This window comes from Meriones unguiculatus, chromosome 5, assembly GCF_030254825.1.
Source record: "Meriones unguiculatus strain TT.TT164.6M chromosome 5, Bangor_MerUng_6.1, whole genome shotgun sequence".
In the NCBI taxonomy this organism is placed as follows: Eukaryota; Metazoa; Chordata; class Mammalia; order Rodentia; family Muridae; genus Meriones; species Meriones unguiculatus.
In genome coordinates, this window is record NC_083353.1 from 13636392 (window position 1) to 13660508 (window position 24117).

The 24117-nt window shown below is 47.2% G+C and overlaps 1 protein-coding gene and 1 long non-coding RNA gene across 8 annotated transcripts in view; one reads left to right on the forward strand and one right to left on the reverse strand.

Moving 5' to 3' along the window:
* The window catches only part of St3gal5 (ST3 beta-galactoside alpha-2,3-sialyltransferase 5), a 59152-nt gene extending 38282 nt beyond the window's left edge, over positions 1–20870 (reverse strand). Inside the window, exon 1 of one of the 6 annotated variants that reach the window (XM_060383538.1) lies at positions 20664–20870. Coding sequence is in view for 4 of the 6 variants with exons in the window: in XM_060383536.1 (XP_060239519.1) it covers positions 8947–9088 (142 nt within the window). In the remaining 2 variants the exon portion in view is untranslated. Of the gene's footprint in view, positions 1–8942; positions 9270–9319; positions 9510–20663 lie in introns of those variants that run through there. The other 5 variants (XM_060383537.1, XM_021654052.2, XM_060383536.1 and 2 more) reach the window with 5 other exon arrangements.
* LOC132654190 (uncharacterized) lies at positions 9646–13798 on the forward strand. Of its 2 annotated transcripts, XR_009591828.1 has the most exons (5): positions 9646–9950; positions 10459–10563; positions 12633–12702; positions 13096–13220; positions 13675–13798. It is a non-coding gene; the product is annotated as an uncharacterized LOC132654190 (long non-coding RNA). The 2 variants fall into 2 exon arrangements; XR_009591827.1 differs by lacking the exon at positions 13675–13798 and having other exon boundaries at positions 13096–13509.
* Positions 20871–24117: the final 3247 nt, after the last annotated feature.

A 24117-nucleotide genomic window follows, 5' to 3' on the forward strand; every position in this document is an offset into this window, starting at 1 on the left:
TGTTGCTCTCCTAGAGGACTCTGGCCGCACCCACACGGCAAATCACGACCGTCTGCAACTGTGGTTCCAGGAGATCTGAGGTCCTCTTCTGGCTTCCGTGAGGACCAGGCATGCCCCTGGTACACATACATACATGCAGTCAAACACTTGTACACAAAATACAGAATTTAAAAATCTACAAAAGAAAGAAAACTATAGGCCCCTAGATAGACCCCGAGACTATACTAGTAGCTCTGTGTCTATTAGAGACTTCCTGAGAAACCCAGAAGCAAGAAGAGATGCGGGACCCAGAGTGCTGACATCCAGTCACACCAATGCATGTGTTTGTCTTCTGTTGGTTGGTTTGTTTGTTTGTTTTAATGAGCAACACTGAGGGGCTCAACTCTGTGATTCTGTCTCCTCCTCTGGCATGATGGTGGTTAGGATTCTAATTTGCTTTACCCAGGAAGTAGTTTTCGTTCTTGAAAAAGTACTATTTTCCTGTTCTGCACACGTGTGCAGGCACACACATGCAGGCACACACATACAGGCTCTCAAGAGGCCAGAGGAAGACAGAAGGTGTCTATTGTTCTATTATTCTAATGTTGTCTGTCTTATGCTTTCTAGTTTGTTAGCCAGCCTCCTGCCATGACCCAACCACAACACTGAGGTAACAAGACTGCAGCTACAGTCGGCAGTTTTTATGTGGTGCTCAGTTTCTGAACTCAGGCCCTAACAGTTGCACAGCAAGCTCTCTTCCCCACTGGGCCATCTCCCCAGCCTCGAACTCCTATTTTTACAAAGTTAGAAACTTCAGAGAATATTTGACAGTGGAAATAAGATTGGAAAGACATTGTCCTACAGCCCACCGTGCCCATGCTAACGTTCTTATTTATATTTCGTCAGCCTCTGAACAAGGTTAGAGGCTGTACAAGGTTAGGCTGTCTCCATTAACTTTCTTTGATCTAAATTCCACTGAGGATGAAGGCCCGTAACAAAGGACTGGGATTTCATCAATTATTCCAAAGATGGCCAACAACTAGGACCATTCCAGAAGCGAAGGAGAGAAGGGAATTATTACACAGGCTGCCTTTGGATATTAGGTCCTAAATTTCGGGTACAGCCTTGGTTGGGAAGGACTGGTCAGCACTGGTAGGGCATTTGCTTCGTTCTCCTAACAATTCTCCTTACCCCTCAGTTCTGTTTTCTTTTAACTAAATTGCCTTAAATCCAATGTGATTCTCCTGCCTTAGGCTCCTTGGGTTACAAGCGTGAGCCACCATGCCCAGATTTATATCCTTTAAATAAATATTTAATAGGCAAATGTTACATACCAGGAACTGAAGACTAGGAAAATAAATAGGGCATAATTGCTTTCCTCTTTCAATGAATATGACCAGGAACCCCCAGATACTCAAAGAACCAACAATGAGATAGAAGGAGCCACAGGTTCATCAGAGGCAATAAAGGGAGGCCTTCCAGAGAACATGATGAGTGAGTGTGTGCTCCAAGCATGAGAAGGATTCCTGAGGACCCACGGCAATCGCCCAGAGGTGTGCTGAGGCGGGATACCAGGAGACCTAAGGGACAGTGATCGTAAGATTCAACTAAGAAGACGCCAGAACATCCACTCAGCAATTCTGAGCAGGACAGTGGTGAGAGCAACCTGGGCAGGGCAAGGCCAAGGAACTGTGTGCTCAAGAAGTCACTGAGCTCATGCCGATGGCTGAATTGCTTAATCAAAGCCAGGAGGGCAAGTTGGGGGCCACGCAGGAGATAACAGGGCGTAAGATGCCTTGGACCTTGGTGGCTGAGCTGGAAGGAGCAGTTCTTGTAGTAATAGAGCAATGAAAGGATTCTGAGGCTGGCTACAGCTCTCAAGACAATTTAGTGGTGTAAGCGGGGCTGCTCTTCAAAGGAAAGAGGACAGAGAAAGCAAGAGAGGATGCTAGGGGGAAAACTATCCACAGGACTTCTTCCTTGAGGGCCCCTAACAAAGGTTTTTAAGATGGTAAAATAAGCCCATAACATCACCACACAGGACCCTAGCTACACTCCCTGGGGAGCCAGGCTGATGGGAGTGGGTGCTGGGGGTTTTCTAGATAGCTCTGACATTAACCCCTGACAATAGAAGCCCTGCTTGTCCTACAGGTGCAGAGAACAAGTTAGAGGCCCAGTCAGGAAGCAGCAGTGAAGAGGCAGGCACAGTGCCAGCCTGACAGAACCCAGCAACTGAAGAACAGAAGGAGATGAAGACAAAAGGAGGAACCCGCTCAGGCCTGCTCAACTCAGAACAAGCCAAGCATGCTCCTTCTTCTGAAGCCAGCAATGCATGCTGAAGTCTGTGAGAGGAATGAGCAGTACACAGCAACTCACACCCCAATAATGCACCCTTTTTTTCATTTACATATTTTATCTTTTGTTTTTTGAGGCATGTCTCTGTACATAGCAATGGCTGTTCTGGAAATCACTACATAGACCAGGCTGGTCTCAAACTCACAGAAATCTGCTTGCTTCTGTCTCCAGAGTGCTGGGATTAAAGGCATGCACCACCATGCATGGCAAGAATCCTTTTAACTTCAACAAAAAAATTACTTTTTTTTTTTTTTTACAGAATTTTCTTTGTTTCTTTTTCTTTCATGTTTTTTGTTTGTTTTGTTTTGTACAAAACTTTCTTATTGTGGTGACTTGAATGAAAATGGCCCCCACAGACTCAGGGAGTGGCATTATTGGAGGTGTGGCCTTGTTGAAGTAGGTGTGGCCTTGTCAGAAGTTGTATATCCCTGGGAGTGAGCTTTGAGGTTTCAGATGCTCATGCCAGGCCCTGCTGCCTGCCAATCCAGATGTAGTGCTCTTGGCTCCTCCTCTAGCACCGCGTTTGCCTACACACCACCATGTCTGTCTGCATGCTGCCATGCTTCCCACGGTGACAATAAGGGACTAGACCTCTGAAACTGTGAGCCAGCCCCAGGTAAAGGTTTTCCTTTTTAAGAGTTCATAATAATGTCTTTACAGCAATACAGCAATAGAAATCCCAACTCAGACACTTATTTTTGACAGTTTCATACATTTATGTAAGGAGTTTTAGTCATTTTAATGCCTGTTTTCCTCCCTCTCCCACTGAAGCCCTTCTTGATGAATGTCCCCCGGGCCTGCATGTCCTGTTCTGTGTGTGGTCCACTGGGTGTGATCAGTGTTTCTTGCCCCAGCAAAGTCAGCTTACCAGTAGCTATGCCACTGAGGAAAATGACACCCCTTCTCCAGCAGCCTTTAATTACCCATAGTCCCTCAGGGAGGGAATTATGAAATGGTGAGGGGCCCAATCTTGTTTGGCAAAAGATTTTAAGCCAGTATTTGGGCAGACTCCCAAAAAGACATAACAGGTTTCAGTCATACATTGAGCACATATGTGGACATACAGCAAGAAGCAGCACAGACCCAACCTTTCCTTCAAAGGTCTTACAAGCCCACCTTAAAATGAATGAATGAACGAACGAATGAAGGCACAGAAACAGACCAGCACATCTGCCACCAGTGCAGTTATCTCCAGGTCTTTGCTTCTGCACTGTGTGCTAGACACTAGGGGGAAGTGTGACAAGCGTTTGTTTTTTTCGGGGGGGGGGGAGGGTTGGGGCACAGACCCTTTAAAAATGCTCCCCTCAAGAAGGAATGCTTCTCTGTCGCTGTCTGAATATGAACTGCAGCAAGGTGGGGTGGCAGAAGTCACCACTGGTGGGGAAGCTGAGGGCACTGTGTCTGAAGGGTCCAGCCCAGAGGGACAGTGCTCTGAGGCTCACAGAGAAATGGCCTGCCCCTGCCATGGGTGCTGAAATTATCCCGGAGGAATACGTGGCATTTTCTAGGTGAAAGTGGACGTCGCAGAAACCTCTCTTAAACCTGGACTAGAGATAGAGACATCCCCTCATGAGGCAGGACGAGATAGAAGACCACTGAGCCCCAGGGAACAATGACGCAGCCCCAGGAGGTGCCTAAACTGGACAGAACCTCCTCGGCCACCTCAGAGCAACGGCAGCAGTTCTGACGGTATGGGAATACATTATTGGCTGCAAAGACATGGAAACAGTGGCCTCATCTACTACCTCCAAGCCTGGGTCTGAATCCTAGCCCTGCCCTCTGGAACGTCTTAAGTCTTTTTTCAGTTCAGTAACCTCCTTTACAAAGTGGCAGGGATAACCGTACCCAACTCGGGGGCTACGGCGAAATCAAGTAAGCTGATCTACACAACAGTTCTACAGTGAGTGAGAACAGAACGAGAAAACCATTTCTCATGTTTCACAGTACAGGGACCGGGGGGCAGGCTTTGAAGACTCAGTATGGCTAACAGACTATCAAGTATTCATAACTGCATCACCTCCGGTTGGCCACTGAGGCACTAGGTGCGTGGGAGTTCTGAAGTCTGTACCTTCCAAACTTGATGGAAGAAATGGAAACTTGAATCCACCTGTTTATTTTTAATTTTTAAAAGATTTATTGTTATTATTGTTGTTGTTTTTATTTTATTTTATTTTTATTGTGAGTGTGTGTCTCTGTGTGTGGGTGAGTGTATGTGTGGGACGCATATGCCATGGTGTGCAAGCGGAGGTCACACACGTGGAGAGCTTTTTGTGATTCTCTCCTTCCAGCATGCAGGTCCTGGGGCTCAAACTCAGCCTTGGCAGCAAAGGCCTCCACCCACTGAGCCACTCGCCAGCCCCTTATTTTTGGTCTTCACTTTGTACGTATGCACACATGTGGCCATGGGCATGCGAGCACATGTGTCCATAGGGGCAGGAAGTGGGCACTGCATTGCCCGCAGCTGGAGCTGCAGGCAGTGCTGGGCTGCCTGACGTGGGTGCTGGAAATAGAAGACCAGTTCTCTGTAAGAACAGCAAGCTCTCGTTCTACTAGGATACCTCTCTAGTTCCTGCCAGTTTCTCTTTACCTTTACAGGTAGGCTGCTAGGAAATGTAAATGACATTCATGGCTCAGGTTAGCTCCACTGGAGAGCAGGAGACAGGAGGAAGATAAAGGGGCAGCCGTGCAGCTGATACACCGCAGCTGATGCAGATCACGATTACAGAAAGTGGCTAACAGAGAGGGGAAGACCAGAAGCCACTCCGTCCTCTCCAACTGCTGCCTGCCAGTCTAGATAAAGAGAGGGAAAGCACAAAAGGGGCGAATAACAAGATAGAAGAGGACGAAATAGCAGAGGTTGAAGCGGAGAAAAGATAGCCAGGAAGGAGACATTCTCTGTGTCCAACAGAAACTCTGTCTCTGCTTGGTTTTATACACATAAATGTATAGGTAGGTATGTATGTATGTATGTATGTATGTAAACACACACACACACACACACACAAACACTTGCCTGCCATTACGAAAATGACAGTCTTACAACAACCTAACCAAGTATGGTAGTACATGGCTGTAATCTCAGCACTTAACAGGGAAGGCAGGAGCCAAAATTCAAGGTCAGACTGGATTTTATGAGCCCTTACCTGAAAACAAACAAACAAAAACTAAACTAAAAACATAAGTAAATACATAAATAATTTTAAAAGTGGCCTCAATGTTTTAAAAAAATGCTCTTCCTAAAGAAGACCTTTTCAGTGCTGCTGGTTGAGCCTACCAAACCCAACCATACCATACTAAACTATCACAATCCCAGGTGTTATTAAGTCAGAAGAGGAAAAAGAGAATGCACAGGTATAGGAGTAGGTTCATGATCCAAAAATTGACTCCTGGGTATTTTCCCTGCTGTAAATGAAGTGTAAAAATGCTTTGTATGGCTCAAAGACTCAGGTAAGCCTTTCATACAGGTAAGTCAAATAGAAGCATCGTGGCTAGGTGGAGGTTTGTTTGCAGTAAGATGGGTGGAGACTAAGATCAAACTGAGCAGTTTGACTAGAGGCACTCTTAACTTCAAGAGGATCTTGAAGCTCAGAGCTTGACTTAGCTCAGTCTGCCTTGTGCTCAGACCCAAGGGCAGCCTAGAGCCTGCAGGCCCGCTCATCCTGAGGCCATACAGAGCAGGGGCAGGCAAATACTTACACTACTGTAAAAGCAACGCAAGCACCATCATCTGGAAACTGTCGTCCTCATTAGTTAATTCTAAGACTAGAATAAAACAGCCTTGCCTGGGGCTCCCCAAAGTGAATAACAAACCCATAATAAGCCCACAACCCAGTAAGCCTACTGCTCAGTACAGACTCCCAGAACTGCATGCACACTTTACCAAAACTAGGCGCTAGGGCAGTTACAGCAGCACTGTCTGGGGCAGACAAACACTGGACGCTGCCTCATCGTCCACAGCTGACCACAGATAAGCTGCACTAACCACACCATTGGCGACAACAGTGACCATGCTCCAACTACAGGGGCCCGGGGAGGCCTCTCTCACTTAGTGCTTACAAAAGAAGGCACACAGCGTGGGTTTCCATTTATGCACAGTGTAAGAGAAGCGAGCCAGGCCAGGGTTAGTGCTAGGAAAGGCAGTGACTGGAGACAAAGGTTCTGGTGTGTTCTGTTCCTTGACCTGAGTGTGGCACATGTATAATAGGAAATCTGTTTGGTAATACGCTTTAGGTACCTCAATTTTCCCTGAATGTACACACATTTCTAAATGTGGAGGTTTTTTGGCTTCCTCCACAGGGGGCTGTGAATCTCCACCCCTCCAGGGGAGGCCTCTGCTAACTCACACCACCCACACCGATCCTTGGAGCATCCTCAGCAGTTATGGTTTGTATTCAGAGTCGTTTCCCTGCCAAACCTTCCCCGCTAGACCAGCACCATGGAGCACGTTGTTAGAGGGGGGTGACCATCCTCCTGGCTGCACAGACAGCGCAGAATAAAACCTTCCTCTGGAGCTGGATGGGTGTGGACGGGGACCATCTTTCTACTTCCCACATCTCTTGGTTAGTGTTTCTATTGCTAAATACCATGACCAAAAAGCAACTGGGAAGAAAGGGTTTGATTTCAGCTTACAGTTTCACACCCAAGTCCATCACTGGGGGAAATCAGGGCAGGAAGCGAAACACAGCAGTAACCGGAAGGCAGGAGCTGACACAGAGGCCGAGGTGGACCACTGCTAGCCGGCTGGTCTCCACAGCTTGCTCACCCTGCTTTTCAAGACGGGGTTTCTCTGCCCTGGCTGTCCTAGGCACACTTTGGAGACCAGGCCAGCCTCGAACACAGAGATCCACCTGCCTCTGCCTCCCCAGAGCTGGGATTACAGGCCTGCGCCCCCACTCCCAGCTTCAGCCTGCTTTCTTATACAACCTACAATGAGCAGGGCCCTCCCCCCATCGGTCACTGATTAAGAAAATGTCTCAAAGGCTTGCCTGCAGGGCGATCTGGTAGAAGCGTTCGTCTTTAAATTGATGTTCTCTTTTCCCAAATGACTCCAACTTGTATCAAGTTGACATTAAAAACTACCCAGCACAGCATTAATGACTCAAGGGGTAGCTGTCAATTCACCGCTGCTGTGGTGGCCCCGTGTGGGAGCAGAAGCGGAGGCGGCAAATCAAGCACAGGTGTTCCTAGGTAGTCCCCACCCGTTCACCACTTACCCCATTAATGACGTGGGGCAATTAGCAGGGTATGTCAAACTGAATGACCTTTCAGAGTCATCATAAACGTGCTTTTAGAATTTCCTGCCCGCCCCCAGCACCCCATCTTCCAGAAGCCTCATCACGCCTTCTCATCCTACTCTGTTAAGACAGGCATGTTGGCACTGGATCAGTGGATCAGTGGATCACTGTTCCAGTGGATTAGTGTTCAAAGCCAGCTTCAGCCGCACAGTGAATACAAGGCCAACTTGAGTTACGTGATATCCCATGTCAAAACTCAAACCAAACCAATCAACCAACAGGCAAAAAAAAAAAAAAAGAAAAGAAAAAAAGAAAAGAAAAAAAGCCATCAAAACCGCCAATCATTGCCTTCATTTCTTTTCAAGTCTCAAGGAAAACACTATCACACCCTAAGAATCTCCACCTGCCAGGTACAGAAATGGCATCAACCACAGAGCAGACATGGGTCAAGACACCCGGCTCTGGTTACAGTGCTCTGTAAGGTCCTATTAACTCTCTTGTCCACACACTCGGAAGTCAGATGATTCCCAGCTCTGCAGCTAGAAAGACACCGGCTCTGAGCTGCCAGGATGTGGAATTACACAAATGAAACCAAAATCTGTCCTTTCCGGTCCTTTCATTCAACAAAGATCGCTCTTCCCAGCTCCAGCATGCCTGCCTGCCTGCAGATAGAAGAGTATTTACAGTCATAAACCAAGGGAAGGCTTGGCTAGACACCAGAGGGCAGAGATGAGTGTGAGTCTCCTTCCTTTGTGAGTCTAAAAGCCAGCACAGCCCCTGGCTGAAGGAACCTGCAACCTATCAGAGCCATAAAAAGCACAATACCCCCCCCCACACACACACACCTGCTTTTTCCTCCTTTTAAGTAAATGACACCTAATTTTGCAAAGGCCATATATATGAACTAAGATTGAATTAAGACAAAGGTATAAAATTTTCATTTCAAAGTCAGCTAGTGATTTTGCAGATTTCTTTTATATGGTTAGTTACAACCGCAAACCCGTTGGCCTGAAAGGGACCTCAGCCATCAGCAGATTAAGCTTTCCACTACAGACCAGGAGAGCGAGCCCACCACAGGAGATCAGTGTCTGCCAAGGTCATCCAACTGGTGTCGGGTAGGGACCGGAGCTCGCTTCGATTCACTGGGGTTCTACCAAATGTTCTCTAACCCCCACCCCCGCAAAACAAAAAGAAAAACAAACAAGTGCACAAAGAACGCAACCCCTCATCAGGCCACAGCTGAAAATTTCCAAGGAACCAAACAGTCCCCCCAACGCGTCTCCTCCGCAGGACTGGCCGCAGAGAGGGGGCGGGGAAGGTCACCCGCAAATTTCTAGCGGCAGAAATCTACCCACTCTCACACCGCACGCCTACCTACATGGATGCACCGGGAAGGTTCGCAAGCCTCCAGTGACCCAGCAGAAGGTTCCCAAGACGGTCACGGGCGACACGGAGTCATTTCGGCTCTGTCGGCTCAGAAGGTTCCAGCAATGAATTAAAAACCCAGAACTGAGCGGCATGGAAGAAGGCTACCCCGGCTGGACCTGCCACTCGTCCTCACCAGCCACGCGCGTCCACACCTGCGCCGGCCGCAGGGGGCCCCGGGCCGCGACCATCCGCCCGCGTCCCCTCGCGGGCGCGCCTGGGGTCGCACGCTGGGGAAGAGCCGCTCGGCCTGGGATGTGCGTGGGCAAAGGCCAGTGCCTGGGTTCCCCGGGGTCCGCTACGCCGACAGGGGCTGCGCCACGTACCTCGGCAGGCAGGTGCCGCTGCTTGCCTTCGCGGCTTCTGCGGCCTCCGCTCCGCGCCGCCCGCAGCCTCCGTGCGCATGCTAGGGAGCGAGCGCTGGCCAGCCGCCAGCCCCGGGCCCCGCGCCCCAGCCCTCCCCCCGCGCGGCGATCGCGCCCATTCAGCCCCGGGACTGTCCGCTCCCCCGCGCCACTGCGGAGGAGGGGGCGGGGTGGGGGCGGAGGCGGGGTCGCGCGTCACGAGGACGCGGGAGGCCAATCAGGACGCGCGGAGCCGCACAGAGGCCCCGCCTCCGAGCGGGCAGCCCCCTCCGTCCACAAGTGCGAAGGGGAGCGGGGCGTCTCCAGCCGGTGTGCGGCGCGGGCGCGAGGCGGCCTGGGACGTGGGTGCCCCGCGCCTCGGGCCCTCCCCAGCTCTCTCCAAGCTCGCGCCTGATGAGGTGGTGGAAGGCGCTCCGGGGACGCAAAGAAGCTCTGGACCGGTTGGAGGCTTTTGACTGAGCATCCAGTTAGGAATCGCACAGCCAGGGAATGAAGGGGTTCACGTAGTCACGTGCTTTATTCGCCAGCAGCCCACTGGTCTTCAGTTACTGGTCCTGGGTTCCTGAGTCCCACGAGGCAAACCCAAGAACAGGTTAGGCCAGCGGTTCTCAACCTGGGGTGAAACTATCCTTTCACAGTAGTCTAAGACCACTGGAAGACACAGATATTTACATTATGAAATGTAGCAAAATTACAGTTATAAAGTAGCAATGAAAATATTCTCATGGTTGGGAGTCAGCACAACATGAGGAACTGTATTAAAAGGTCACAGCGTTAGGAAGGTTGAGGACCACTGGGCTAGATAAATGTCACAGTGCTAGTTACTCAAGCCAACCAACTTCTTTTAACAGAAGGGGGAAATGAAATCTGGGATGGGGTGGGGGTGACAGCTTTTAAGTCAATTGGGGGCATTCGGTGGCAGAAGCTGGATCAGAACCTGGGCTTGGAGCACTCAAATCCATTTGTCTGAAAACTACTGATCCCCTCGCCTCCCCCACCTTATTCTGAAAAGGAAACGTCATGCAATTCACAAAAAACACAGTAAATCTCAAATTGGGGCCGTTAAAGATGCCAAAAACTGGACTGGATCTCCCTTTTAGGGTATTTCTTCCCATGATCCTCTAAAAAAGCCGACAAGAAGGGAATCCAAACCACAAAGTAAATGGCATTATAATGAAGCCAAGTTCTGAGGATGCGGACCCTTGGTAAGTGCACGTGTGTGTTGGGAAATGCCCTGGTGCCTTAGTCTCTGTTGTACTGGAACCGCTGGCCTTCAGCCTCAAGAACATTTAACCACAAAGGGGCGTTCTGAAGTCAGGAGGCGTTTCCAAGATACAGCTCTGGCTTTCTTGGTTATTGCATATCAAACTCCTTTTTGAGGCTGCTCAGGGTCCCATGATAGATCTTACGGCTTTGTGTCAGCTGAGAAAATTGAAGCTTTACAGGGAGAGTTGGGCCAGGGTTTTACCACAGCTAGTCAGGCTGCACAAGCAGGAAGGGGTTAGAATTCCTTTCTCCCCGCTCCACTGAGCATGGTGTCTATCAAACAAACAAACAAACAAAAAACACCCTCTCATTTTTGAGAGGAACATCCTAGACTGAGGCTTTTTTTTTTTTTTTTTTCAACAGCTCGGCTCAGAGCAATTGATACATCTTTGTTCTTTCCCCAGGGTGGAGAGTAGGGAAGGGAAGCCTCGGGGTATGAGGGGTGCCTTCTGTATAGTCAACGCCAAGAGTAAAACCATAGGCAAGAATAGGGCAGGCGGATTCTACTTTCATGGCCATCCAAAAAGTAAATCTGGATGATTTTAAAGTGAGGACACTGGGAATATTCTAGAAGGGGAAGAAAAATGGAAGAAAGCTTGACATATGGCAGCCTAAAAGCCAGTGGGTTGGCCGAGGCTGGTCAGACAGAGCAGCTGGCAAGAGTGGCAGCAGCTGCAAAGAGAATGTGGCGCACTGCACCCCCTTCTGCTGGGGCCTGCCTGTGTGATCAGATGCTCCTGACATCTTTGGTCTCTCCCACATCTCCCTGCATGGAGCCCCACCCTCTTAGCAATAATGACTGCCCTGGGAGCTGGGCAAACCTTGACCTGCAAAGATAGGTATAAGTTGGGTGCAACAAATGATAAGATTGAACTCTGCCTCTTAGCCTCACTGGACATCTGGTTAAGCATTCATGAGCTCACTCACCTGGTTCACGCTTGGTGGAGGAAGATAACGAAGTCTGCCAAAGTCCACAGATAACACAGTAGAATCAGCCACTAACTAGATCTCAGAGGGTTACTGGCTGGCATCAGAGACCCTTCCGACTTTGGACAGCACACAGGAGGACTATTAACAAATCAAAGACAGCTACCACAGCCTCCTAAACTCACTTTTACCATATGCTCACTACTTTAGTTAATCTGAGGAGAGGAATTATGGGTGTTATGGCAGCCTCCCACTCTCCCCTTGTGTGTGGCAAAAGCCCGTGTATTTAAGTTTGTCTCACTTTCGGTTCTATAAGTGGGTTCTCTTTTATTTATTCATATATATTCACATAGAGAGAGAGAGAGTAAGAGAGAGAGATAGTTGGTCTGTGGCCTCCTGAGTGTCTCTGGGACCCTTCTAGAGAATCAAAACTATCATGTAATAACCTCATGATACAAAAGGTAAACAAAACTGCCCATCACTAATCAAAATAACATAGCCAGTTGAGGGGGTGGTGCATGAATGGAACCCCAGCATTCTGAAGTGGAGGCAAAAGGATCAGAAGTTCAAGGTCATCTTCAGCTACACAACCAGTGTGAGGACACAAGACCCTGCTACAACAAAACAAATCACAGCACCAAATTATCAAGATCCCTTGAGGGTCTGTGGCTGTGTAACTCCAGGTCTAGGGATCCAGTACCCTCTTCTGGCCTCTTGGTCACTATATGCATGTGGTACTCAGACATGCATTCAGACAAAACACTCAGACAAACAAAATAAAATCGGTTTTGTTTTAAAGATCCTTGAGTATAAGCTGGGTGTGGTGGCACACGCCTTTAAGCCCAGCACTCAGGAGGCAGAGGCAAGCAGATCTCTGTGAGTTTGAGGCCAGCCTGGCCAGCTGTTTGACTGCTGAGCTATGTCTTCAGCAGGAAAAAAACATTTTAAAAAATTCCTTTAATAGTGTGTTTGTTGTGGGCATGTATACAGACCCACAAGTGTGCCCAGAGAAGCTCTCACTCCCATCTTACCTGTTTTAGGCAGGATCTCTTAAACAAATTGGAATTTTGCTATTTTTCAGGTAAATCTCTGGCCACCAAGTCCCAGCAGTCTCCCTGTCAGGTGCCCAGCAATTACTAGTGAACTTCACAGTAAGTACCCTTCCTGCCTGAGCCATCCCCTACCTCCCCGGAGCACCACTCATTACTGAGAAAGGCAGCTGACCACAGCACTCTGGCTAAAGTAATTGAAAGTTACCTTCTTGAAAATAAGCTAAGTAATGCTATATCTTTAAGGAAAATCATTAACCATGTGTTGTCAATAAAAAGCGAATCTCTATGAGTGTAATGGGGTTTTGTTGTTGTTGTTTTAGCATGTAAGGTTTCTTTTTTTTCTGCTGAGATTAACAGTACTATTAATGAACACAGCATCTGGGTGATGTATCATGACCTGCAACCTTGAAAGACCTGTGTTTGCTCAGTGCGTCACGAAGACAATGGGCTGAACAATACGACAAGTTCAGGGTTTCCGATTCCATCTTGCAGCACATCCATAAGAAACTGCCTCGTGGCCCGGCGAGATGGCTCCGAGCTTAAGAGGATGCCCCGTTCTTGCCGAGGAACTTTAGGGTTCCCAGCACTCCCGATGGACAGCTTACCGCTCCCGCCCGGTAACTTATCCTTCAGCTCCAGGGGATCTGACCTGCTCCTCCAGTCTCAGGCACCTGCACAGGCTTGCACAGAGTAGCACACACTACACACAATAAATCTTTTTTAAAAGTAAACATTTCATGCAGTTTTGTAGTATATGCATTTTATAGATATGTATCAGAGAATCTTCATTAACTATCTTAAAATGTACTAAAATGCTCTAGTTACACATCAGCATGAGGTTCAATTTTTTTATGAAGATCAACTGGACAATATGCAAGACATTAAAGATAGGAGCAGGTGTATTTGACTAAGGAACACCTAAAATTAGATTTGCAAAAAAATGTTTTACAGAAAACAAAACAAACAAAAAAAGTGAGTAGTACTGTGGGGGTAGATCTGGAGAACAGGGAGGATGAATATAATCTATTGTATAACATTCTCAAAAAAATTATTTTTGGTTTTTTGAAACAGGGTTTCACTGTGTAGCATAGGCTGTTCTGGTACTCACGCTGTAAACCAGGCTGGCCTTGAACTCAGAGAAATCTGCCTGTCCTTCCTCTCAAGTGCTGGGATTAAAGGCGCATACCAACATGGCTCAAAAAATTAATAACAGTATTGCTTTAAAAAGAAATGAATGCTGGGTCAAAAAGAAGGAAAGAAAAGAAAAAAAAAAGAAGTGTTTTGTTGTTAGTATATTTTATAGCTGTTATCACATGATGGCCTTATTTTATTTAATCTCTGCATGTATGTGTTCTCTAAGGGTATGTGTGTGTGTTTTCTGTGTTGGTGTATGTGTTTTCTCTCCCTCTCTCTGTGTGTGTATGTGTTCTGTGTGTGTGTTGGAATCTTGTATGTATACATTCTTCAGCACATGCAATTCTCTGCGTACATATAAAGGTCAGAATGGGACACAGGGTGTTTCTGTCGCTCTCCACTTTATTGCCCCAAGGTAGCATTTCTCAGTGAACCTGTAGCCAGGCTATCCAGTAAGCTCCTGGGGTCAGCCCTTCTCCCACCGCAACAGTGGTGGCATTGCACAGCTTTCATGTGGGCGTTGGGGGTTTGAACCCAGGTCTTTATAGTTACTCAGCAAGTACTGAGCCACGTCCTCAGTCCCTATTTAATCTATTTTTAACTATTTTTCCTGTGCTGGAAATCCAGGACCCTATCTGATTAGACAAGCACTTGCCACTGAGCAATACCCCAGGCCTATGTTTATTATTTTAAACAAAGTGTTGAACATTATTTTGGTTTTGGAAGGAAGGTTGTTTTAGATTTGTGTTTAAACAGGGTCTCATCCTGGCTGGCCAAGAACATCCATGTAAACCAGGGTAGCCTTAAACTCACAGAGCTCTGCTTGTCTCTGCATCCTGAAGGCTCACTTAAAGTTGTATTCTACCACACCTGATGTCATAAATATTTTAAAATACCTTCAGTTTTAATTTCTCTTTCTTTCTTTGTTTTTCACTTTTTGGGTTTTTGTTTTTGTTTGTTTTGGTTTTTGAGACAGGGTTTCTGTAGTCTTGGCTGTTGTGGACTATGCTCAGCAAACCAGGCTGGCCTGGAACTCAGAGATCCATCCGCCTCTGCCTCCCAAGTGCTAAGACAAAAGGCATATGTCACCACCTCCAGGCCACTTTTAATTTCTAATTGGGCAACAAACATGAGGTAAAGTCTATATTTAGAAAGTTTTTGGTAGTCTCCGTAATTTCTAGAAATAGAAAGGAGTCCTACCACAGGCCACAGGAACCAGAATGACCTAAGGGAAATCTACAGAAATGCTTCCACTTCCTGCTAGCAGGGAGCAGCCTCAGAGGAAGTGAAAGAAATAGCCATCTGGACTGTAAGAAAAGTAGACCTGAAGAAGAAAATAATGCTGTAGAACACAGAGTACAAAGATTAGAAAGAAAACATTTCCTTTTTGGCATTTTTGACTTATTAGATTAAGCCAGTCCTGGAACCCTCCCTGCCTCCCTACATTCTAGTTATATGAGGCTATGGGTTCCTCTGTGGATTGAACTATCTACCCTCAAGTTCCCCAAGGGATAGTCTGTGTGTATTTGTTTGTGCATATTTTTAACTAAACAAGTGCCCAGGACCTCAACTCGTTCTCCTAGAATTCCTTTCATTCTGCCATCATTCATGTGATACAAGTCAGCTCTGGAATGAACTGGAGAGGTGCGGGGCAGAATGTGGGAGAAAAGAGACCTGGAAAAGAAATGGGGTTGACACGGTGGCAAATAAGGCTGACGGCAACGTTGTCTCTGTATGTAACCCTGACTGGAACTCACTGTGGAGCCCAGGGAGAGGGAAAGAGGGGACAGAAGGTTCCTCAAACTCCTGGCAATACCCCTGCCTCAAGCACCCTGGGTGCTAGGATTACAGGGTCTGCACCACCATAACCAGCATATAACATTTTAAAATTTTTCTTTGGCTTTTCTGTATTTTTAAAAAATTTTTACATAAAATCAAAATTGCTTTGACTCAGAGGAACAAATCAAACATATAGTACCACTTTTTCAAAAGCGCCAGACCGAGGGCACAGCCTCCGAGGGCAGCTTGGGCTCAGGACAGGACAAGTGGACTCTCCGCATTGTTAGCAGAAAAGAAAGAAGAGCTTCTCTGTGATGCAGATGGCCCAGAAAACAAACTCCCTTTCTCTCACAGCTTTGCCAGGACCCAGCCTCAAAGATGGCAGCCGTGAGCAAGAATGCTCCAGGGATAAGGGATCATTAATTATGCCTGAATCCACACGGCTGGGATATTTGCAGTTCAAAGGACAAACACACACAAACAATAGAGACCAATGTGAAGACTGTATGCTAAGACTAGAAGGAGATCTAAAGAGAGTCTTAAATGCTAAATTTAAAAACAGGAGCTGGGCATGTAGCCCAGTTGCTTGTCTAGGATATATGAAGCTGTGAATTCAGTCCCCAGCATGGCCTAGACTAGGCATGGTGGGACCTAGCTATCATCCCCTTCAGTACGGAGGGACATGAGGATTGGTTGAAAGCCATTTTTTTCCCCTACATATAGAGTTCAAGCCAGCCTGAGATACACAGTATCCTGCCTAAAAGCACATAAATAAATAAACAGGATATGCTGGGTGTGGTGGCCCAAGCCTTTATTCCCTGCAATAGGGAGGCGGAGACTTCTGTCAGTTCAAAGCCAACCTGGTCTACATAGTCACTCTGTCTCAAAAAAGAAAAGGAGAGAAGAGAAGAGAAAAGAAAAGAAAAAAAGAAAAGGAAAGGAAAGAAAAGAAAGACAGACACAGATTTCATGCAGCTAACTTTGTAGCCAAAACCCAGAAGAGACTGAAAAAAATTAAACACTGTGGATGTCAGGGCTCAGTGTTTGATCCCTTTAAACAATTCTATTTAATGTTATGTTATTGTTGTTGTTTGCAATAAACAAAAGCTCAGAGAGGCGTCGGGACAGTTTGCTGAGGTCTCCGGCTTCTCCAGATGGCCTGCCAAAGGCTCCCAGGAAAGAAGCGGGGCTTCCCCTGAGGCCTCTGCCTTCAAAGCTGTTAGGACAGCTGCTGGTGGGACCATTCTGTAAGAAGCAGAAGGAAAAGGGGACGGAATGTGCCCCAGCCCAGACTGAGGGTGTGTCCCTGTAGGGGTGTAAGGAATCCCTTAACCTCTGACTCTACCTTATCCTGGGATCCCGGGCTAGGTTCATTTTACTGAAGCAGCAACATTATGGGGTCAATTGATCCCAACTGAGTTCCCTATTTCTTCCTCAGGCTCTCAGGGACAGGAGTTCTGTGACAGCCAATACTGTCTGCTCTCCCTGAGCACAAAAGAAGTTGATCCCTTGAGGTTTTTCTAGGAATGTTTTCTCTGAGCAGTCACCAGAGAAGGGAGCCAAATAAACAAAGGGAGGGAAAAGAACTTGAATAAAACTCCATGGAAAAGCTGCCAGTGGGCAGAGGGAAGCAAGGATGGACGAAACGCCCCCACAGGGACCCAGTCACGTGGCAAGTGTGAGACCCAGGAGGTTAGGTTCAGGCACAACCAGGCAGGTGTTGAAGCCCTCTGTCTGTCCTTCCCTCACCTGGGCAATCTTCACACTCCTTTGTAGAGTATCCGTCATGCACCAACCACTATGCAAAGTCCCTTCTTCCACAACCGGCTTCAGTCTGTCTTCATGGCTCTGTTTTGAGGTACAGCCTTCCTTCCCCTGTACTCTAGGGGTATTTAGGTCAATGAAAGAAATTGCTGGTGTTTGCCTGTTTAAGAAGAAGCAAAGCCAAGATCTGAACCCTGGGAATTTGGCTCAATTGTCCAAATGTTGCCAGGCAAGCGTGAGCATTTGACTTTAAGCCACAGGACCACGTGGAAAGGGAAAGGCCATGTCTGGTGATGGCTGCTTGGACTTCCCGTGCTGGGGAAGTAGAGACAGAGGGATCCCTGAGGCTCATTTTTCAGCCAGCTGAACCTAACTGGTGAGTCCCAGGCCACAATGAGAGAATGCATCCAAAAACAAACAAACAAACAAACAAAAACCCCAAACACCCAAGGCAGATGGCTCCCAAAGAATGCATGCGGTTGACCTCTGGTTTCCACATGTCCATGCATATATGCCTACACACAACCATATACAACATGCATACCTACACACAGATTTGAAACCATAAGATTTAAGCCTACCCGAGTCACAGTCCTGAAGGACCAAAGGGGCTAACTGAAGAGAAAGACATTCCCAAACAAGGGCACAAGCAAGCACGACCTATTAACTGAGAGCCTCGGTGGCACTGAGGCCTGAGCTGCATCTCAGAGCTGAGGGACAGCTGTTGGGCTGTTCGAGACCAGCAAGCTCTCCGGGTGTGAAATCATCTGCAGACTTGGAGACGAAGGGAAGAATCTTTAATGGTGCTTCTGAGGCCCAGGAAAGAGCCGCCTGGAAAAGGAGATCTCACTAACTCACACACAAACGTCCGACACTTCTGCCTTCCACGTACACGGTCATCCTTAGGCCTCCTTCAGGCCTTGGCTCCAGGGCTCACTTTGAACAATTTAAGCAGAGACAGGAGACTGCGAGTCTGAGCACTTGGGCAGTTATTGCCAAAATTCTTTCTTTTCTTTTTAAACTTTTTATTGATTCTTTGTGTATTCCACATCATGCACCCCAATCACACTCACTTCCCTGTCCCTCCATATCCGCCTCCTGCCCTTATACTGTCGCCTCATAAAAGAATGCAAAAAATAAAAATAAAAGCAAAAAAGAGAAAAAAAACAACATTAAAAGTATCTCGGTGTGTCACACAGTATAACCTGTTGCTCAAACAGCGTTACCTGCAAATGTTCGTCGCCAGGAGTCATTGGTGTGGTCTGAGACCTCTGGCCTCTGCGCCTTCAACACTGAATCCTCACTGGGCTCCTCTCGGATATTCTGTTGTTGGCCTGTGTCATGGAGATCCTTCAGCTTTGGTTCTGCAGGACTGGCCCTTCCTGCACTTCAGCAGTCCATAAATGGGGTAGATGTTGGGTTGGGCCAACTCAAAGCCCTGGATCCTGCCAGCTGGGCCAGCTCTACCTCACTGCCAAGGCAAGGAGGCTGTGCCAGCTCTCTGGCCTGCCATAGGCAGCAAAGGGGTGTGGTTATATCCTACACCTATGATACCAATGGGGGGAACAGGGGACACTCTCCCATCTTCACACCCTCGGGGCCAGTTCTCCAGAGCCTCCACCTCCAGGGCCAACTTTACCGTGCTGCCCTGGTGAGGTGTGAGGCCCACTCTCCCGGGTGCTGCAGCCAGCGAGGGGCAGAACAGAATTATTTCTTAAATACATCAGTGTTGTTCTTTTCAAATAGTTGTTACCTAGGTTCATCTTGTCCACTTGGCAGAATTATTCTTTTCCTGATAAGAGCACATGAGACTTAACGGCAGACAAGGACTTGATGGTAGCTGTGACCCTGTGCTGTCCCTCAAGCTGCCTGTTAGAGGCACGTTCTTGGAGATGAACCCAATAGCTGGTCGATCCTGGAGAGAATTTACATCCTAGTGTGGTAAAATCTTGCTTATCTCTAACAGGCCTGGTTAGCATAACTTATCTTTTGGGTGTTTTGGAGGAGGTACTCCGGTACCTAAAATCTACTTTGTGTGATTAAATGCGCCCTATGCAAATCTGTTAACAAGTCCTTTATACCATCAGTTCTCTTAGTTTGAGTTTCTTTTACATCAGGACCAGTGAAATTTGAATCTGGCTTTCAAGAATATGACAGGCATTTTTTTTTCTATTGCTATGTAACAAATGACCACAAATTGACATTAAAACAACAAAAATCTAAGTCCGAGGAGATGGCCCAGTGTTTAAGAGCACTTCCTGCTCTTCTAGAGGACCCATATTCAGTTCTTAGCACTGACATAGTAGCTCATAACTGTCTGTAACTCCAGTTCCAGGGGATTCAATCCCCTCTCCTGGCCTCTGTAGGCATGCTCATGTATGTGGTGCTCATTTAAATGTAGGCAAACACATTCATACGCATAAAATAAAAGTAAATAAATACTTCTTTAAAATCACATCTTACTGTCTCATGGCTTAAGTCTGGGTATGGTGGAAATGGCCTTTCTGGATCTCACGTGCCTAAAACCAAAGTGGTGGCTGGGACTTTAGTTCCTAACTTGGACTCAGAGTCATCCAAGTTCACGGGTTTAGAAATAATATATTTCATGGCAGTTACACATTGAGGTGGCCTAGCTTTCTCCAAGACTGATAAAGGTTGAGGACGTACACACAGACACAGTGAAAACAAACTCACTGCAGAGGCTAGCCCGAAGCCTCTGATGTCACCTTAAACAACTTTCGGTTTGGTTCGTGTGTTAACGCCAGGGATGCTCTTATACTCCCAACTGGGATGTCAGGTCTTTAGAGATAGGAACTCCATGTTTCCCAATCATTCCGCAGGGCAGAGGACATCACTGCCTTTCAGTAGATAGCACTGATACGTTGCTCCTTCCTTCAGTCCCCAGAAGAGTGTGGTTTCCCTTGACTGAAGTAGAGTCAGGTGAGCAGTATTGGAGAGGCCAAGTCCGCTGAGATCCACACTGGGAAAGTCTGTGCATGTTCAGGTACTGATTACTAAATGCTAAAGGACCTGTGGGCAAGCCTATGGCAAAACCATTCATAGTGAAGGCTACTCCATCGCTCCTGGACTAGTGGTTGTCCAAAAAGACCAATCATACCGAGACACTAACTACAATCAAGGAGAAGGTCCTCTGAACCACTTACCTGCCACTAGACAAGGCTAGAGGTTAGCATGGAGTCTTCTAGTCAGCCAGATGGATCCGGGCTTAGCAAACTGTATTTAACAATAAGAACTCCATTGATATCCATTATGTGGGCATCTGTGAAGCCTATGTGGATGGCAGGCACTCCATCAGGAGCACGTTACTTGGATAAATGGGGAAAATGACAGTCACAGAATCACAGGCTGATATTTCTGCTTACCTCCTTCACTGATGGACAGATCTTGGAAACAGTCTATAAGCGATGCCCCCTGCCATCCACATCAGTTTGTCTGTGTCCCGTGGAGGACCTGCTATGTAAGCAGGGACCACGAATCAGGTTGCAGGTACCATGAAGCATGAGTTGGCTCCGTATTGTGAGGTTGCTGCTTTTGCACAGTTTGCCTCCAATCTTGCTGCTGCTGCTGCACTCAACAGCTCTAAAGCTGTGGTGAGCATCTGCCTAATGAGTCAAAGCAAAGAGAGCGTCTTTCTGTGGCTACTGACGTACAGGCGGCTGTTATCTCTTGACTGCAGGGGGGTGTCTTGAGAAATGAGAGTCCTGTAAGATGATAACATTGGAGAATGCTTTCCTGTCTCATGTTATCAGCCAGCACCAATCCCTGGTGGGCAATATCAGGGCTGATGGGAAAAATCTCTGAACAATTGGAAATTGGATGAAAAGCCGAAAGAGACTGAAACAAACCTCTCTGCTGGATTTAAAGCGTAACCACCCCGCTGGAGCTACCTTAGACACTTCTTTGGTTTCGTCATTTCTTCTAATAAAGTTAGTCTCGGGGGCTAGAGAGATAGCTTAGCAGTCAAGAACACGTGCTGGCTGCTCTCCAAGAGGACGGAGGTTCAAGTTAAGAACACACATGGTGCTTACAATAGTCTGTTACTCCAATCCCTGGGGACATGACACTCTTGTCTGGCCTCTGTGGTTACTGCACAAACATGATACATACGTGCACATGCAGGGAAAACGCCCTTACACATGAAATAAATAGCAATTCATTTCAAAAATGGGTTCCATTTGTAAAGGATTACTCCCATACTCCTGATATACGGAAATTACATATGTAAGAGTTTCATATTGTAAAAAAATAAACATTTGAATTGAAATAAGGGCTGGAGAAATGGCTCAGTGGTCGAAGTACGTGATACATCAGTATGAGGACCTGAGTGCAGATTCCCAGAGCTCTCTCAGAAGCTGGGCAGACACGGCAGCCTCCCAGAATCCCAGCACTCAGGAGACAGAGGCAGGAATCCCTGGGACAAGCTGGCTAGGGACCCTGCCTCAATAAACAAAGTGGCAACAAAGACACTTAGCCTCCACGTTCTTGTACTTACATATACAAGTATGCACACCAATTAGATAGACAAACAGATAGATAGACAAACAGACAGACAGATAGAAAAATATTCAAATATAATAGTGCTCAAAAATTGTGAGGAATTGCCAGTGAACAGATGATGTGGCCACTCAAGTCAAGTCACACCACACAGAGCAGCTTTTCTGAAAAGACCCTGTGTGTCTGTGGCTCCTTCTGGCCGCCAGCCTCGTTCTCCTCTTAGCTTGAGCCAGTCTTCTGTCACCCCGTAGATTAGCTTACTCTACTCAGACTTTGACTAAGGAAACCCCTACAGTAGACAACCTTGTGCCCGGTTCTCTTATAAGAGGTCATTGCGTCTGTGGCGCTTACCTAGGATGCTGAATGAAGCTTATATTTGCTTATTTTTGTGTTTATTTATTATATTTTATAAAATATGTTTATCATATTTGCATTTATATTCTTTCTTTTCTTCTCTCTTCATTGCTGGCAGTTGAACCGAGGCCTCACACCTTCTGGGCAAGCACCCTACCACTGGCTCACACTCCATTTATTCATCTTCCTTGCTGCACGGCAGGAAAGGAAAATCCCATTGGTAGGCATTTGGGCTGTTTTAAGGTGATCGTGAATAAGGCCACTACGATGCTCTGCTCCTGTCTTTGCTGCTCACAATGGGTAGTGTTGCTAGCTCAGCACAAGCTGAGCCACCTTGGGGAAAGGCACTGCCCAGATGGGTTGGCCTGTGAGGACTCCTCTCATTGGGTTAACAGGGTGGGAAAGACGTCCCGGAATGTGGGCAGCACTGTCTCAGGGTAGCTCCTGGGCCAGATGGAAAGGTGTCTGCTGAGCAGCCAGCACGCAGCCATCCTGTCTCTGCTTCTGACTGCAGATCGTGTGACTAGCCATTCATGACCCTGCCGTTTTGACTTCACCATGATGACCTCTGACCTGGCCCTGTGAGCTAAAATAACCCTGTCTTCCCAAAGTTGCTTTTTTTGTTGGTCAGGGAATTTTTATCACAGTAGCAGAAAGGAAAGTAGAAGAGTAGCCTGTGCCGCTTTTAGCCTTCAAGGGTGAAGTACAGTACAGGCATTGAATAGCCAGAAATCCTATGATCATCTCACTGTATGACTTGTATCACGGCAGCTGACACTGAAAAAAAAAAAATGGTTCCGGGCATTTGTCACATACTCAGAGCAGCTACATGGAGACACTCACTTAGCAGAACTGCAGCCTAGAATCACCCAAACTTTAGATGCACAAAGGCTGTCATTGTCATTTTCACCCTATCCCCAAACCACTCAGTCCCTTACTTACTAAATATTTTTCTTCAAATTGCCCAACATATTATCATTTAAATATCTGCTTTAAGGCCAGCCAAATAGCTCAGCAGGGAAGGGTGCTTGGCACCAAGGCTGAAGGCCTGTGTTTGATCCTAGAGACCACAAGGTAGATGGAGAGAATGGACTCCCCCCTGCAAGCTGTCCTCTGACCTCCACACATACGCTGAGGCAGGCTCGTGCACACTTGTAAACACGCACACACACACAAGTCTCTCAGAGTCATACACACGCATGTACATACTGAAGTGAGCACATGTACATGCATGAACACACAGACAAATTTTTTTTTAAATCTGCTTTAGTCTTGTCCTAACCAGTACCAGCTGCGGACTTAGACTTTACAATGCTACAAACATTCTTTTCATTATACAAGAAAACAATCATAATTGTCTATTCCAATAAAATGGTCAACCTGTGTGAGGGGACCCCCACTGGCCTCTTCTGGTCCATCCCATGTCTGGGAAGCTGAGGTCGCCGTGTGCTCTCAAACAGCTGCCTTGTCCTTTAGATGTGGGACCTGCAGCTAAGAGGCAAAAAGCAGTAGCTACAGGGCGGGGTACTTATTACCACTGCCTCCTCACCTCTAGCAAAGGCAGCGCCTCTCTTACAGCTAATGGCTGCCATCATTGTTCCTCCAAGTCAAAGACTGATAAGGGTTTCCAGCTATTGGGAACCACCCCAAGCAAATTCCCTATCACTTCCTGGCTCCCTAACAACGCCAATCGCCACTCCTAACCAACATTCCCTTTAAAGGCATCCCGACTTCCTTCCGTGGGGCCACCTGTCTTCTGCTGGCCAACAAGCAAACAAGAAACACCAAGTATTTTACGCTTTCTTTGCACCTAAGCAGATCTTACCTGAGACCAAGGAAGAAATTTATCCAGGCTCTCTCAGCCTGAGAGACCCAGAGCTAGGACTGCCTTCCCTGGTCAAGAGTGCTTCACCGTGGTTGCTACCCCACGAGAGAAGCCAGTCAGTTTGTTGTTGCTGTTGTTTTGTT